The sequence below is a fragment of the Equus przewalskii genome, chromosome 4 (genome assembly GCF_037783145.1).
Source record: "Equus przewalskii isolate Varuska chromosome 4, EquPr2, whole genome shotgun sequence".
NCBI lineage: Eukaryota > Metazoa > Chordata > Mammalia > Perissodactyla > Equidae > Equus > Equus przewalskii.
Window position 1 is genome coordinate 18,188,914 of NC_091834.1, and position 18,118 is coordinate 18,207,031.

Consider the following 18,118-nt stretch of genomic DNA (forward strand, 5'->3'; position numbering starts at 1 on the left):
GTCAATTTTCAATCTTTTGCATGTGGCTGTCCAGTTTTCCCAGCACCATTTGTTGAAGAGACTTTCTTTTCTCCATTGTAGGCCCTCTGCTCCTTTGTCGAAGATTAGCTGTCCATAGATGTGTGGTTTTATCTCTGGGCTTTCAATTCTGTTCCATTGATCTGTGGACCTGTTTTTGTACCAGTACCATGCTGTTTTGATCACTGTAGCTTTGTAGTATGTTTTGAAATCGGGGATTGTGATTCCGCCGGCTTTGTTTTTCTTGCTCAGGATTGCTTTAGCAATTCGCGGTCTTTTGTTGCCCCATATGAATTTTAGGATTGTTTGTTCAATTTCTGTGAAGAATGTTCTTGGGATTCTGTTTGGGATAGCATTGAATCTGTATATTGCTTTAGGTAGTATGGACATTTTAACTATATTTATTCTTCCAATCCATGTGCAAGGGATGTCTTTCCATCTCTTTATGTCATCGCCTATTTCTTTCAAGAGAGTCTTGTAGTTTTCATTGTATAGATCCTTCACTTCCTTGGTTAAGTTTATCCCAAGGTATTTTATTCTTTTCGTTGCGATTGTGAATGGGATAGAGTGCTTGAGTTCTTTTTCTGTTAGCTTATTGTTAGTGTATAGAAATGCTACTGATTTATGCACGTTAATTTTATACCCTGCTACTTTGCTGTAGTTGTTGATTATTTCTAATAGTTTTTCTGTGGATTCTTTGGGGTTTTCTATGTATAAGATCATGTCGTCTGCAAACAACGAGAGTTTTACTTCTTCGTTACCTATTTGGATTCCTTTTATTTCTTTTTCCTGCCGAATTGCTCTGGCCAGCACCTCCAGAACTATGTTGAATAGGAGTGGTGAAAGTGGGCACCCTTGTCTTGTTCCTGTCCTCAGAGGGATGGCTTTCAGCTTTTGTCCATTGAGTATGATGTTGGCTGTGGGTCTATCATATATGGCCTTTATTATGTTGAGGTACTTTCCATCTATACCCATTTTACTGAGGGTTTTTATCATAAATGGGTGTTGGATCTTGTCGAATGCTTTCTCTGCATCTATTGAGATGATCATGTGGTTTTTGGTTTTCATTTTGTTAATGTAGTGTATCACGTTGATTGACTTGCGGATGTTGAACCATCCCTGTGTCCCTGGTATAAATCCCACTTGATCATGGTGTATAATCTTTTTGATGTATTGCTGTAATCGGTTTGCCAAAATTTTGTTGAGGATTTTTGCATCTATGTTCATCAGTGATATCGGCCTGTAGTTCTCCTTCTTTGTGTTGTCCTTGTCAGGTTTGGGGATCAGAGTGATGTTGGCTTCATAGAATGTGTTAGGGAGTTCTCCATCTTTCTCAATTTTCTGGAACAGTTTGAGGAGAATAGGTATTAAGTCTTCTTTGAATGTTTGGTAGAATTCTCCAGAGAAGCCGTCTGGTCCTGGACTCTTGTTTTTGGGGAGGTTTTTGATTACCGTTTCTATTTCCTTACTTGTGATTGGTCTATTCAGATTCTCCATTTCTTCCTGATTCAGTTTGGGGAGATTGTAGGAGTCTAGGAATTTGTCCATTTCTTCCAGGTTGTTCAATTTGTTGGCATATAGTTTTTCACAGTATTCTCTTATGATCTCTTGTATTTCATTGGTATCTGTTGTGATTTCTCCTCTGTCATTCCTGATTTTATTAATTTGCGATTTCTCTCTTCTTTTCTTGGTGAGTCTGGCTAGGGGTTTGTCAATTTTGTTAATTCTTTCGAAGAACCAACTCTTTGTTTCATTGATCCTTTCTATTGTCTTTTTTGTTTCAATATCGTTTATTTCTGCTCTTATTTTTATTATTTCCCTCCTTCTACTGACTCTGGGCCTTGTTTGTTCTTCTTTTTCTAGTTCTGTTAGGTGTCGTTTGAGGTTGCTTACGTGAGCTTTTTCTTGTTTAGTGAGGTGAGCCTGTATTGCGATGAATTTCCCTCTTAGGACTGCTTTTGCTGCATCCCAAATGATTTGGTATGTCGTGTTCTCATTTTCATTTGTCTCCAGATAATATTTGATTTCTTCTTTAATTTCTTCAATGATCCATTGTTTGTTGAGAAGCGTGTTGTTTAGTCTCCACATTTTTGCACCTTTCTCTGCTTTTTTCTTGTAGTTGATTTCTAGTTTAATAGCGTTATGATCAGAAAAGATGCTTGATATTATTTCAACTCTCTTGTATTTATTGATGTTTGCTTTGGTTCCCAAAATATGGTCAATCCTTGAGAATGTTCCATGTGCACTTGAGAAGAATGTGTAACCTGCTGTTTTTGGATGAAGTGTTCTATATATATCTATTAAGTCCATCTGGTCTAATTTTTCATTTAATTCTATTATTTCCTTGTTGATTTTCTGTCTGGATGTTCTGTCCATTGGTGTTAATGGTGTGTTGAGGTCCCCTACTATTATTGTATTGTTGTTGATGTCTTCTTTTAGTTCTATTAAGAGTTGCTTTACAAATTTTGGTGCTCCTGTGTTGGGTGCGTATATATTTATAAGTGTTATGTCTTCTTGGTGGAGAGTCCCTTTTATCATTATATACTGTCCCTCTTTGTCTTTCTTTATCTGTTTTGCTTTGAAATCTACCTTGTCTGATATTAGTATAGCGACACCTGCTTTCTTTTGTTCATTATTAGCTTGGAGTATTGTTCTCCATCCCTTCACTCTGAGTCTGTGTTTGTCTTTGGGGCTGAGGTGTGTTTCCTGGAGGCAGCATATTGTTGGATCTTGTTCTTTGATCCATCCTGCCACTCTGTGTCTTTTGATTGGGGAGTTCAATCCGTTTACATTTAGAGTGATTATTGAGACGTGGGGGCCTACCACTACCATTTTGTGTCTTGTTTTCTGGTTTTCTTCAGTTTCCTTTGTTTCTCGTCCCATGGTTTAATCTGTTCTGATGTAGAGCTGCTACTCTCTGTTGTTGTCCTTCTACTTATCTCCTCTGCTCTTGGTTTTGTAGCCCCTTTCCTTCTTTGGATTTTTCAGGAATGAGGGTTTTCCTGAGGATTTCCTGAAGAGGAGGTTTTGTGGCAATGAACTCCCTTAATTTTTGTTTATCTGGGAAAGTTTTTATTTCTCCATCGTATTTGAAGGATATTTTCGCTGGGTAGAGAATTCTTGGCTGTAGGTTTTTGTCCTTCAGATTTTTGAATATATCATTCCACTCTCTTCTAGCCTGTAAAGTTTCTGCTGAGAAATCTGCTGATAGCCTGATGGGGGTTCCTTTGTAGGTTAGTTTCTTTTGCCTGGCTGTCCTTAATATTTTCTCCTTGTCGTTGACTTTTGCTAGCTTCACTACTATATGCCGTGGAGTTGGTCTTCTTGCATTGATAAAGTTTGGAGATCTATTGGCTTCTGTCACCTGAAGATCCATCTCCCTCACCAGATTTGGGAAGTTCTCAGCCATTATTTCTTTGAATAGGTTTTCTGCCCCTTTCTCCTTCTCTTCTCCCTCTGGTATACCTATAATCCTTACGTTGCATCTCCTAATTGTGTCTGATAATTCTCGGAGAGTTTCTTCATTTCTTTTAAGTCTTGCTTCTCTCTCCTCCTCTGCCTGCAACAATTCTATATTGCCATCTTCCAAATTGCTAATTCTTTCCTCCATATTATCGGCCCTACTGTTCAGAGCATCTAGATTTTTCTTAATCTCCTCTATTGTGTTCTTCATTTCCAGTATTTCTGTTTGGTTCTTCTTTATCGTATCAAACTCTTTTGTGACATAGCTCCTGAACTCGTTGAGTTGTCGGTCAGAATTCTCTCTTAACTCAGTGAGTATTTTAATGATGGCTGTTTTGAAGTCATCATCATTTAGGTTATATATCTTATTTTCTTTGGGATTGTTTTCTGTGTATTAGTTACTTTCTTTCTGTTCTGGAGATTTAATGTATTTTTTCATATTTCTTGATGATGTTGATTTGTGCCTCCGCATGGAGATAGAGTTTAGTTGCTCCTTTCACTTGTTTCAGCTGCTGCGGTGGGGGGAGCAGCTGTTTATACTTCACCAACCAGGAACCCTGTCCGTAGTTGCTAACTGGGCCTGGGCCCCTCTTCGTAGCCACAGTGGCCCTTTGGATTCCCTCCTCTGCCGTGGGGGCCGTCACGGGGGGCTTCAGGCTGCAGGTGCCTACTGTTGTTGCCCACCTAGATGCGCTCTCTCCTTGGGGTCTGCAACGGTGTTATGGGCTTTTCCAGCGGCCAGGGGTGGGATCACTTTTATTTGTCGCTCGGTTGCTGTCGGCACCCACCAAATCTCACTTGTCCTCTATGGGTCGCAGGAGAGCTATTGGCATCTTCTACAGTCTGTGGTTAGTACACCTAGCTATGCTGCTTTTGCCCTGGGGTCTTCCAGCCTTGTGGCTGGCGGCTGGGTGCCTTCTACTGGTGCTGTGCAGAGGCTTTCCCTAAGGCTTCTGTGAGCCTGTAGGGTTTCCCCCTAGGCTACTAAGCTGGGTCTCTGGAACTCTCTCCAGCCCCAGTCCTCTCCGAGATCTCCGGCAATCCCTAGCCTCACCGGGTGGGCAACGGCAGCTGGGGGTCACCCCGCCCTCTGGGCTTCTCTCCGGGCCTCTGCCGGGAGCCCTGAGTGCTCAGCGTGGCCCCTCTGCTACCGGCAGACAGAGAGTTTTGTCTGCTGCCTGGGGGAGCTCCGGCGCTTCCCCTCCGGGTCGCCGGACCCGCCTTTGAAAGTTCCCCCGCCCCGGTCCTCTCCGAGATCTCCGGCAATCCCTAGTCCCACGGGGCGGGCAACGGCAGCTGGGGGTCGCCCCGCCCTCTGGGCTTCTGTCCGGGCCTCTGCCGGGAGCCCTGAGTGCTCAGCGTGGCCCCTCTGCTACCGGCAGACAGAGAGTTTTGTCTGCTGCCTGGCGGAGCTCCGGCGCTTCCCCTCCGGGTCGCCGATCCGGCCTTTGAAAGTTCCCCCGCCCCGGTCCTCTCCGAGATCTCCGGCAATCCCTAGTCCCCCGGGGCGGGCAACGGCAGCTGGGGGTCGCCCCGCCCTCTGGGCTTCTCTCCGGGCCTCTGCCGGGAGCCCTGAGTGCTCAGCGTGGCCCCTCTGCTACCGGCAGACAGAGAGTTTTGTCTGCTGCCTGGGGGAGCTCCGGCACTTCCCCACCGGGTCGCCGGACCCGCCTTTGAAAGTTCCCCCGCCCCGGTCCTCTCCGAGATCTCCGGCAATCCCTAGACCCACGGGGCGGGCAACGGCAGCTGGGAGACCTCCGTGCCCTCCGTGTCTCTCTCTGGGACCCTCCGGGCGCCCCGAGCACCAGGCCGGGTCTCCCCGCCAATGGCGGGGAGAGACTCTCCCCGCGGGCTCAGGTGTGCAACTCCAAAGTTTCCCTCTGCGTTTAGGAGTAATTGCGGGGGGTTTAAGTAGGGTTCTGGTCACCTGTTTCCACCGTCGCTCCTCTGTTGTGTTCTCGCTCCTGCCCTAGATGTGTGTGGATCCTCTGGGGGCGTCCGTTGGAAGAAAGCCGCTTGCGGGTACTAGGCTGCCCGTCGGGGTCGGAGAGTTTTCACCTATTTCCACATCCTCCCGGAGGAAAGTCCGTCCGCCTTCCGATGTATAGTCGCGTGGGTGTCTCAGACGTCCTGAGATGCTGTCTGGATATCCTTTGTCAAGCGATAAGTGTCCAAATAATTGTAGACTCGAAGGGCGAGAGACAAAGAGGACTACTCACGGCGCCATCTTGGAATTCCTCTCCCGGATTACATTTTTTAAAAGCAGCCTTACAGGGATTTAATTCACATACCATAAAATTGACCCATTTAAAATATACAATTCAACAGTTTTAGTACACAGAGTTGTGCAACCATCACCACAATTAATTTTAGAAAATTGTCATCATCCAGAAAGAAAACAAGCCGATCTCATAAGGCTACATTCTGTATGATTCAATTTATATAAATTTATATAATTATATACAGTATAATCTACATATCCATTAACATTCACTCCCATTTTTTTCCTGATCTCCCTATTTCTATCCTTGGCATTCACTAATCTACTTTCTGTCTCTATAGATTTGACTGTTCTGGACATTTTGTAGAAATTAAATTATACAACTTGTGAGTTTTTTTGTAACTGTCATTTTTCTCTTCGCATAATGTCTTGAAGGTTCATTCATGTTACAGCATGTGTCAGTACTTCGTTCTTTTGAATCAGTCAGTTGATTTTGAATATGCATATACAAGTTTTTGTATGGACTTGTGTTTCATTTTTCTTGAGTATATGCTAAGTCATTTGATAATTGTATGCTTAATATTTTAAGGAACCATCAGACTATTTTCCAAAGTGACTCCATCCTTTTGCCCTGTCACCAGCAGTGTATGACGGTTCAGTTTCTCCATATTTTCACCAGTACTTGTATTTCTGTCTTTTAGATTATAGCCATCCAGGTGGGTATGAAGTGATATCTCATTATGGTTTTGAATTACTTTTTCCTGATGGTTAATGATGTTGACAATCTTTTTATGTGCTTATCGACCATTTGTATATCTTCTTTGGAGAAGTGTCTGTTCAAATACTTTGCCCATTTTTAGTTGGGTTATCCGTCTTTTTATTAGTGAGTTTTAAGAGTCCTTTACATATTCTGGACACAAGTCCCTTATCAGATACATGATATGCACATATTTTTTCCCCCATTTTGTTGGTTGTCTTTCCACTTTCTTAATTGTATCCTTTGAAGCACAAAGTTTTTATTTTGATGAAGTCCCACTTATCTATTTTTTCTTTTGTTGCTTGTGCCTTTGGTGTCATATCTAAAAAGCTTTGTGTAACCCATGATCATGAAGATTTACTTCTATGTTTTCTCTAAGAGTTTTAGCTCCTATATTTTGGTCTATGATCCATTTTGAGTTGAGTTTTGTGTATGGTGTGAGGAAGGGGTCCAACTTCATTCTTTGGCATATGGATGTCCAGTTGTCCCAGGGAATTACATTTAATCTATAGATTAGTTGGGAGAGAATTGGTATCTTAAGATGAGTCTTCTAATTCATGAGCGGGATATCTCTCTCTGCTTATCTAAGCTTTCTTGAATTTCTCTCAGGAGTATTTTTGTAGTTTTTAGTTTTATACACATTTTGTTAAATGTATTCTTAAGTAGTTCATGTTTCTTGGTATTGTTTTTAAATTTTAAATATCAGTTATAGTGGCTGTTTTCCTTTTTTGAGGAAGATTAGCCCTGAGCTAACTGCTGCCAATCCTCCTCCCTTTGCTGAGGAAGACTGGCCCTGAGCTAACATCCGTGCTTATCTTCCTCCACATTATATGTGGGATGCCTACTACAGCATGGCATGCCAAGTGGTGCCGTGTCCGCATCCGGGACCCAAACTGGCAAACCCCAGGCTCGCCAAAGCGGAAAGTGCACATTTAACTGCTGCGCCACTGGGCCAGTCCCTCTAGTGGCTTTTTAATATATCATTTAGGATTTTTTACGTACATAATCATGTCATCTGGAAATACAGTTTTACTTCATCTTTTCTTACCTGGATGCTTTTTATTTCTTTTATTTAGAGTTTAATTTGTTTTTTCTTTACTTACTTCTTTATGTTCAGCCGTAGATCATTGATTTTAGACCTTTTCTAGTATAAAGATTAAAAGCCTCATAATTCTTTCTCAGCACTGCTTTCTTGCATCTCACAAATTTTGATATGCTGTATTGTCCTTTGCATTAAGTTCAAAATATTAACTGATTTCCACTGTGGTTTCTTCTTTGACTCAGAGTTATTTGTAGGTTAGATGTTTAATTTTTAAGTATTTGAAGCTTTCCTTGAAATCTTTTTATTACTAATTTATACTTGATTCCACTGTGATCGGAGAACTCTATGTGATTGAAGTCTTTTTAAATTTGCTGGGAGTTGTTTTGTGGCCCTAGCACGTGGTCTCCTTTGATGACTATTTAATGTGTACTTGAAGAGACTGCCTTCTGCTGGGGTTGGGTGGAGTGTTGCTTAAGTTTTCAATATCTTTACTGATTTTCTGTCTCCTTGTTCTATAAATAATCAAGAAAGGAATTTAAATCTCCAATGGTAATTGTGGATTTTTCTGTTTTTCTTTTCAGTTCTATTGTTTTTGCTTCATTCACTTTGAACTTCTGGTATAAGTGCATACACATTAGGATTGTTAAATCTTCTTCATTGATTCATTTCTCATGATATGAAATTATATATATGTTATGCATATGATATCATACATTATACTGTATATGCAATGTATCGTGTAATATGTGATACATAATATATAATTACATTATAATATAATTTTATAATCAATTTATAATATTATATACATTATATAACACATTACATTATAATACACAATATTTAATATATAATGATATACAATCTCTTTATCCCTGGTTCTAGTCCATGTTTTGAAGCCTACTTTGTTTGATACTTATATAGACACTATAGCTGTCTTTTGATTAGTGTTTCATGATGTATCTTTTTCCATCTTTTTACTTTTTGGCTCTCTTTGTCTTTATATTTAAAATTTACATAGCATGTAGTTTGTTCTTTCTTTATCATCCGGTCTAACAATCTTTGCTTTTTAATGTATAGACCATTTATATTTACTATATTGGATTTATGTATTGCCACTTGTTTTCAACTTCTGCCATCTCTTCTTTACTCCTATTTTTCTTTTTATTGCCTTTGTTTGTATAAATTGAATATTTCTTATTATTTCATTTTTCTTTACTGATTGACTTATTAACTATACCTTTTTGTCGTATTTTTCTAATGGTTAATAGTGTACATATATCTGTAGGAGTGATTCCTAGAAGCAGAATTGTAAGTAAAGAGCCAAATACATTTTTGATTTTGATGGTCTTTTCCAAATGCTCCTTTATGGGATTGTAATTTTCTATATTCGATCTTCCAAAATATGAGGCTATCTCTTTCCTCAGTGAGGCCAATAGATGGTCTTGTTGAACCTTCAGATTTCTGCCAATTTCTCGATGAGAAATGGATCTCAGAGTAGTTTTAATTGCATTTTCTTATTAAAGGGGGCTGTTGAACCTATTTTTATATCTCTATGTACAATTTAAACTTATTTATTTTACTTATATTATGTCTATATAATATACAAATTATACTTATTATATGTGAAATATTTATTCATGTCTTTTGTCCATTTTTCTCTTGGTTGATTATTTTTCTTCCTGATTTCTAGAGGCTTTTTTACATATTAAGGAGTTAAACACTTTGTCTGTGTATGAGTTGTAAATATTCTTTCCCGAGTTTTTCATTTATTTTTTGACTTTGCTTATTTTTACATTTTCATTTGGAAATAATTGTAGACTCAAAGGAAGTTGCAAGGGGCTGGCCTCATGGTCAAGTGGTTAAGTTCGTGTGCTCCGCTTCGGCGGTCCATGGTTCCCTGATTCGGATCCTGAGTGTGGGCCTAGCACCTCTCATCAAGCCATGCAGAGGCATCGTCCCGCATAGAAGAACTAGAAGAATCTACAACTAGGATATACAACTATGTACTGGGGAGGCTTTGGGGAGAAAAAAAAGAGGAAGATTGGCAACAGGTATTAGCTCAGGGCCAATCGTTCTTACACAACAACAAAAAATAGTTAAGGGAAAAAACCCAACCTTTGGGCTGGCCCACTGATGCAGCAGTTAAGTTCGCCCATTCTGCTTTGGCAGGCTGGGGTTTGCCACTTCAGATCCCAGGATGTGTTCCTATGCACCACTTGTCAAGTCATGCTGTGCAGGCATCCCACATATAAAGTAGAGGAAGATGGGCACGGATGTTAGCGCAGGGCCAATCTTCCTCAGCAAAAAGAGGATGATTGGCAGTAGATGTTAGCCCAGGGCTAATCTTCCTCAAAAAACAAAACAAAACCAAAAACCTAATTTAACAAAAAAAAAAGGAAGTTCCAGAATAGTACATTGAGTCCAGCTTCCTCAAATAGTGACATCTTATATAACTGTATTACAGTACCAAAATCAGGAAATTGATTGTACAATACTGTTAAGTAGACTGTAGGTCTTATTCTGTTTTTATCAGCTTTTACATGCACTCATGTGTGTGTGTGTGTGTATTGCTATGCAATTTGATCTCTTGTATAGGTTCATGTAACCACTGCCACAATCAGTATTTATCTTGATTACACAATCATTATCAATATCTTGAATCCATTGGTCAACACAAAGAAACTCCTTCATGCTATTCCTGATTGTCACACTCACCCCTGTATCTTGTCCCCAGCAACCACTAATCTGTTCTATGCCTTTATGGTTTTGTCATTTTGAGATATAACTATATATAAATTATACTGTGTATTGTTATATAAATTGAATTATACAGAAGGTAGTCTTATGAAATTGGCTTTTTTCCACTAATAATGATGCTTGTTAACATCCATCCATCTTGCTGCATGTGCCAGCTCTTCATCTTCTTATTGCTGAACAGTATTCCAATTTAAGGGTTTTGTATTTTTTGCCAAGGAAGTTTCACCCTGAGCTAACATCTGTTGCCAGTCTTCCTCTGTTTTGTATATGGGTTGTCACCACGGCATGGCCACTGATGAGTGGTGTAGGTCCACGCCTGGGAATGGAACCTGGGCCCCTAGAGCAGAGTGTGCCAAACTTAACCACAGGCCACTAGGATTGGCCCCCAATTTATGTTTTAATAGAAATACTTTTTAAAAATTATTTTATTGGCAGTTTTTAAGTAGCTGAAAATTTTTCTGTGTCAATGAAAAACTAAGGCCAATAAATAGAATTTTCTTATACCCAGAGCAAAAGCTGCCCAATACTGGTGGCGCAATCTCTTTCCATTGATATTTTACAAGAGATTTATGAAATGGTTAGAATTTGAATTAACTGTGTTTCTTAGAGGCGCTCACCTATCACTTGGGGGCTCTTTCCTTCATGGCAAGACAGACTATGGAGTGAGCCCTGCTCCCTCTAGCTCCTCTTTCCCAGCTGGGCCTCGGCAATTCCTCCCACTTCTGATGTTCTCACGTCCTTCACCGGAATCGCACGAGCGTTGCTGCTAGATGCAACATTTGGTTCCCGGCCCTTTGAGATGGTGGTTTCGTTACTAGTCTGAGGGCTGAGAAAGAAGTTCAGTCACCTGCTAAGTAGCCTTTTCTTGTGACCAGCCTCCCCCACCCCCCAAATCTTCTTTGTTCCCCCCTTCCTTTCACAACTCCTTTCATTCCTGGCAAGGCCAAATGTTACACAATAAAAGATCAAAGAAAGAATTGGACACAGGAAGGAGGAAATTGCTCTCCACCCAAATCGTCTTACAGTACTGGGATTTCCCTGGACTCTGGAATTTTTTCTCTCTCTCTCACACACACAAATGAACATTTAATCCAGGATTTTCTATATATTTTTCCTGCTATAAATATGTCTCATGTTGGTAATAGTTCTTAATCTGGTCTTAAGGACAAATTGAGGTACTTTTGAAATACTAATTAGAAAAAGAACATAAAACCAGTGCATTGTTACAGGGAAAGTCACCTTGGATTACATCAGTCTCTATAATCTGATAATTCTGTGGGTTCCCGGGAGAGCCCCACGTGTGGGTGAGGCTGGAGAGTTTGCATCACGGTCCACAGCTTCCAGGAGTCACTTCTATCCTTTAATTTGAGGCCACAGCAGAAGCAATCACTGATTTCTCTTTGTGCTGTTGGAGTTCTCACCCACTCAAGGCTAAGGCCACAGTTTAAAAGGTGAGATATCCGTAGAGCGTAACAGAAGCTGATGGAGCCAGCGCTCGGCTACCTGCGCTGGACCTGCCTCTGCCCCTTCAGTGCCTCTGCTTTTAGCAAATTCACTTTGATTCTTGGGGCCTCATTTTTTCATCTCTAGTGGACTGTGACCTGAAAGGCACTGGATTCATTTTATTCATCACTCAGTGTTTGTGGAACCCAGTCTGACTTCATTATAGGATGTGGAGATTAAACAGTGACGTTTGTGGGAGGAATCAGGCAAGCTCTGTGATTATTTCAGGGAAGATTTACCTGTTCACAGTTGTTACTTTGTGTTCACAATGTTCTATAATTTGTAAAATAAAGGAATTGGGATTTTAAGAAACCTAATAGCTTCTGTAACTTTCCAATCAGGAAAAATTGCCCTCCATTTTAGTTTTTTTCCTCTTGGATGTGCTGAATGCAATTGGAACCTAGTTACTTCAACAAGCTTCCAGTAACTTGTGAAATGATTTCCTATTTTATTTTAAATCAGTAGTTTCTTACTGATTAAAAATAAATTCTCACTGAATTTGAGATTAGATGTAGGCTGTGCTGATTTCAAAGGTCATGAGAATGTTTTCTCTTGTTTACTAGTAACAATATTTTTTTTCTCCTATACATGATAAATATAAAGTTAAGGAAAATATAGCAATTTTATCATCATTTTCCAATTAGAATTACGTAATGCGCATTTTCCCAGACCAGGAGGTTAGTCCGTGGATCCTCTGTATCAGAACCACTAGGAGGTGTGGGTTGAAACGCAGATTCCTGGGCAGCCTCTACACAATGGGTGGGTGGTGACCCAGAGTCTGTACTTTAACGAGCTCCCCTTGGTGGTCCATCAGCATACTGGAGTCTGACCACGTCTGCAGGAGTCGATTTCTAGGAGCCTCATTTTTAAAGACAAAGGAAATCCTTTCCACAACGTAGGCTGTCATCATTTAACTATTCTTCTATAATTGGACATTTACATTGTTCCTGTATTTTTCTCTTTTGGATTGTTGCTCTGATAAACGTTACTGTTTATACATTTTACGTTTGTTATTATCTTCTGGGAGTAAAATTACTCAAAGCTAAAATAGAATTAAAAGCAAGTGAAAAAAACTGGAGAAGATATTGCTTACAAATGTGACAAATGTGACAAAAGGATACTATGTTTAAAGCATAAAGAAGACAGTGAACAGGCCAGTAGAAAACCAGACAAAGGCCCTGAGCATCCATCTGCCGCGGACCTCCCTCCTTCATCCAGACCCTGTGTCAAGGGCTCTGACTTCTCTCCTTGGTGTCCAGTGGGCATCCCAAACTTGGATGTCACTGACGCCTCCATTCCCACTCCACACAGCAGTCCTTCTCTCATGAGGAGGAGGTGCCACCTTCCACCGCTACCGGGCAGTCCTCCAAGATGCCCTGTCCCAAAAGCTCCCCATCCTCATGGTGCCCATGATTTGTTCTAATGAATTGTGTAAGACACGCAGACATGGAAGTGACCATCTGGAGAGTCCCTTGCTGTCTCTAGCAATTGAGTTGCCCTAGGATGGGCTGTCCCTCCAGGGTCAGTGGTCATTAAGGCCCAGATTTCAGTGTTGCCTGGTAAAGATCTACTGCCTGATGTGCACAGAAGCCAATACCATGGCACTGGCTTTTGAGAAAAGAAAAGGCTTTATTGCGAGGTTGACCAGCAAGGAGATAGGAGGCAAGGCTCTTAAATCTGTCTCCGTGAATCAAGGTTTGGAGCAAAATTTAAGGAGTTAGGAGCTACTAAGCTGCAGCTGGGCCCATGTAAGCTGATTGGCTGGTCTCAAATCAGTAATTAAGCTACTCGGGCTGCTGGAAGCCTGATTTTCCTTATTGAAGGCCGGGGTCATCCTGGGGCTGTGGGTTCCCGCCTAGCAGGTGCACAGGGCCGTCTCTGTTATTGAGCAAGATTTGATTAGCCAACAATCTATTTTAAGGAAGCTCAACTATTTTAAGCTGGTCAGTGTCTTATGTGCCATTTCAAAAGCCTCAGAATACAGAAAATAAAAGACATGGTTAACACACTCCACATCCAGTTCATTAAAGGTCCTCTCAGACTGCTTCCAGAATGGACTTGAGACCGTCCACCTCCTTTCTCCAAAGCCTTTTCACTGTTTGCTCGTTTCTACCCTGTCCTTCTGAATCTGCCTCTGCCCTGGAACCAGAGGGCTCTTTTAGAATTGAGATCAGACTAAGTGGTCCCTGGTGAAACCTGTCCCAGCTCCCCACTGTTGCTTCCCTGACTGGGCTCCATGTCCTGTGGCCACTCCCCACACCACAAGAATCTCTCTCTTCTATCCTTTCTCTCCTTCCCTCTCTCTCTCTCACTCTTTCTCTTTCCCTCTCCTTCCCTCTGGCTCTCTCCCTTTCTTCTCTTTCCCTCTCTTTCTGTCCTTCTCTGTGTGTTTCTCTCGCACCTCAGCCACCCTCACCTCTGGGCCTTTGCACGTGCTTCCTCTAACCAGCCCGCACCCCACACTTCTTCCTATTGCCCCACCATTTTGTTTTTCAGGTTTTGGCCCAGGATGGCCACCTCTCAGGCCTGCCATGAGCACCCTCTCTACAACAGACTTTTCCACTCACTCCTATCTCATCACTGGGTTGGTTTTCCTGGTACCCTTTACCTCACCCCGTAATTATGAGCATATCTGTTCATTTATGTCCTATCTCCTCCATTTGCAGGGATGGGGTCTGTTCTGTTCCTGGTATGTTTATTCCCAGCACTTTCACACAAGGCAAGCTGTACAACATGTGTTGAATCAATGACAAAAAATGAAATGTCTAATAAGCATAAAATAGTTGAGCTTCACAGATAATACAGATTGAGAACAATTTTCTAATTTTAAATCAGCAAAGGTTTTTTTCAGTGATAGTTTCCATTCTGATAGAGGGTTGAGTAAAATGGACTCATAAGGGCGGTTGGTGGAAAGGTAAATTGGTACAAGTTTAGTCGGAAACACTCTGGCATTGGGTATCAAGAACCTTAAAAACCCTAAGGAAATCTGTTCTTGGAAAAGAGTTCTACTTGTGGTATTTATTCCATTTATTTAAAGTTCGTCTAGGTTCCAAACCACAGCTGGTCATCACAAGAAGTTCAATGACCTGGCCTTCTTAAAAGAGACACAGGACCTTGCTGAGGAAATTAATGAAATGATGGACAAGGCAAAAAACTTGCAAAAACTTTGGATAGAAAGATCCAAGACTCCAGGCAAGTAACCCTCTCCTCACTGAAAATCGCCTGCCAGGACCCAGGCCAGGCAGGGCCCCCAGGGCTGGCTGTAAGGACCCGGAACGTCTCTAAATGCCTATTCACGTTTTAGCCTCCTTATTGCACTAGGCTGTCATTGTGGACCTTAGCAAAAGGGGCACCCTCCATGGGGAGGCCGAGCCCCTGGGCTGGGTTGTGAAGGGTGGGGCTGGTTGCCCACCGCCTCCCCTGGAGGGTACCTTGGGCACAGTCTTCAGAGGGGCTGAAGCCCATCCTTGATTTGTCTCCCAGGGTCCACTCTCCCGTCTCCTTATCTTTCTTCTGTTGCTAGCTTCGTTTGTCACTCCTTCTTCCTCTGTTTTTAAAGTCTGTCCCCACCTTCCACATGCACATGCACCCACACGCACTCACGCGCACATGCACACACACTCCTGATTCCTTTCCTCCTTCTGGTGGACGTGGGTTGGTCTTTCTACGTTAGTAACACTTTAATTCGGTTTTGATGATTAGTTCGCTTTGATGACAAACATTTGGATTGTCGGGGCTGATTATTTCTGTTCCTTATGAAGCATGTTCACCTTCTAAGAGGCTTCAACTCTTGTTTATATATCTCTGATAAAGAAAGTTAGAATGGATGTAGATCTTAGAGAGTTCGGTTTACAAATGGAGAAGCTTGAACCTTGCTGGGGCGCTGCTACTTGCCTGTCTTCACACGGTCAGGTCATCGCCCAAACTTCATCAATAAATTGGGGCTACAGTGATCCACCTGTTTTTTTATTTTTAGCACTATTGCATCCACTGCTGCCAGACAAAATATGGGGCATTCAGTTCAATTTGAATTTCAGGTAAACAACAAATAACTTTTTACTATAAGTATGTCCCAAATATTACATACTTATAGGTAAAAAATTATTCATTGTTTAGCTGAAGTTCAAATTGAACTGGACATTTTGTGTTTTTATTTGCTAAATCTAGGGACCCTAAGTATCCATCTCAAATTTTTCTTTTTATGTACATGTTTTTCTCTTCATGGAGTGTATACAAGAAAGTGGAATGAAAAGTTTGGCAGAAAAATGAAGAATAAGCTTGTAGGGGAGGAAGAAATTTTCCTCTGCCTTCTAGGTTTTTCTGGCTGGTCTAAGAATCATATTGACATGAGACAGAATGACAGGAGAAAGTCAAACAAAGTTTAATAACACGTATACATGGGAGAAAACCTAGGAAAACTGAACAACTCACCAAGATGAGTGAAGCCTCCCCCTTAAATACCATCTTCAGCTAAGGACAAAGGAGCATGTTGGGATTAGTGGTTTGGGACTTCAAAGGGGAGGGAGGCAATTCACATGGAGATGGGAAAGCAAATATTTAGCAAACATGTTCGCCATGGCTTACGGAGACAATGGGACATGGAGAGGATTTTGATCAAATGGGCCTAGCTAGATTCCTCCCTGTCTGCCACACCTGGTTCATATTACACTATAGTCATCTGTGGTGATAGCTCCTTCCTGCAATGGGCCTTCTATCTTAAATTCTTTTAGGTATTTGGGAGGAAGTTCAAAGTTTCTTCCTGCATCTTTTGTTCTTAAAAATAATCAAGCTAAAGTGACACATTTTTGGGGTGACACATTCTGCTCTCCTACAGGCTACTCAGAGGAGGTGACGTGATGTGTTATTTCTGAAAGAAAACGGCACCTTTGTACCGGGTGGGGCAAGGCAGGCAGGTTTCACAATGGACCCAAATGCACCAACAAAAGACCAGAATAGCTTCAAACACCAGGTGGTGGAGTTCTTATATTAGGCACTATTATGGCATCATTCTACTTTCATAAAATTTGTTTTTCAAATGTGGTTCTCAACATTCTATTAAAAGGAGAACTAATTTTTTTTGTGAGATGAGTCTCCACTTGATTTTCAATTTGCTACTATTTGAGCCATTTCCCACAGTAGGTGTATAAAAGAAAACCTTTTCCTCTACTCACAACATTTCTGACAGCAACTGTGCGGCTTTTCTACACCAAGCAATTTTCCGGTTCTCTGTGGCGACCCGATGAGTGTCCTACAACTTAATTCAGTTCTGACACTAGTTTCCCAGAGTGAGCGCAGACCCTGCAGGTTAAGGGCTCAGTTCCAGGAGACTGTCCACACTTCAGACACCAATCGCAAATAGTGGGTCCCCAGGGTACCCACACTTCTGTCCAACTCGGCTATGATTGGTGTTTCTCACAACTCCTTCCTTAGATTCTGTAATTTGTTAGAATGGCTCACAGAACTCAGAGAAACCCTTTACTTGCAGGTTTATTATAAAGGATATTATAAAGAATACATTATATTGTAATGAACAGCCAAATGAAGAAGTAATAGGAGGAGATTTGGAATGGCCCCAAGCACGGGAACTTCTGTTCCTGTGGAGTCGGGGTGCGCCACCCTCCTGGCATGTAGATGTGTTCACAAACTAGAAGCTCTCTGAACCCCATCATTTAGCATTTTGTTGGAGGTTCTATTAGGTAGGCATGATTGATTAAGTCACTGGCTGTTGGTGATTAACTCAATCTCTAGCCTCTCTCCCCACCATGGAGGCCAGGGGCTGGGCGATGGGGCTGAAAGTTCCAACCCTCTAACCCTGCCTTGGTCATTCGGCCGCCAGCCCCCATCCTGAAGCTATCTTGGGGCCTCAGCACCTATCATCTCATTACTACACAAAGAGACATTTTTCTCACTCCAGAGATTCAAAGAGTCTTAGAAGCTCTTGTGTCAGGAACCAGGGGCTAAGACTAGATGTTATAATGAGAGATATTCCAGCACCCCCATCGCTCAGGAAATTATGAGGGTTTTAAGGGCTCTGTGTCAGGAACGAGGGACAGGGGCCACGTAGATATTCCTGATTATGTCACAATGAATATAATGTGAAAAATCGTAATTTTACTTTTCTTTCCCTCAACTTTTCTTGCTTTTCTTTATTATCCCCTCACTTTCTCTGTCCTGTCGTGAATGCTCACAATGCTTGTAGAATAGAGATTGATAAAATAATACTTTTTGGCAGATTATTGAATTTGATTTGCCTGTTAAATCGTTTTCCAGAAATTTATTTATTATGAATGTATTTTGGCAACCAAAAGTGACTGTTTCCTTCAGATTTAGTCTTCAGTTTGGGTGTAATCATCTT

General features: G+C 41.5%; 1 protein-coding gene across 1 annotated transcript in view; it reads left to right on the forward strand.

Moving 5' to 3' along the window:
* ABCA13 (ATP binding cassette subfamily A member 13) overlaps window positions 1–18,118 on the forward strand; it is a 415,069-nt gene that overhangs the window by 30,031 nt on the left and 366,920 nt on the right. Inside the window, exon 4 of the mRNA XM_070615568.1 lies at window positions 14,801–14,955. Coding sequence (XP_070471669.1) covers window positions 14,801–14,955 — 155 coding nt within the window. The remainder of the gene's footprint in view (window positions 1–14,800; window positions 14,956–18,118) is intronic.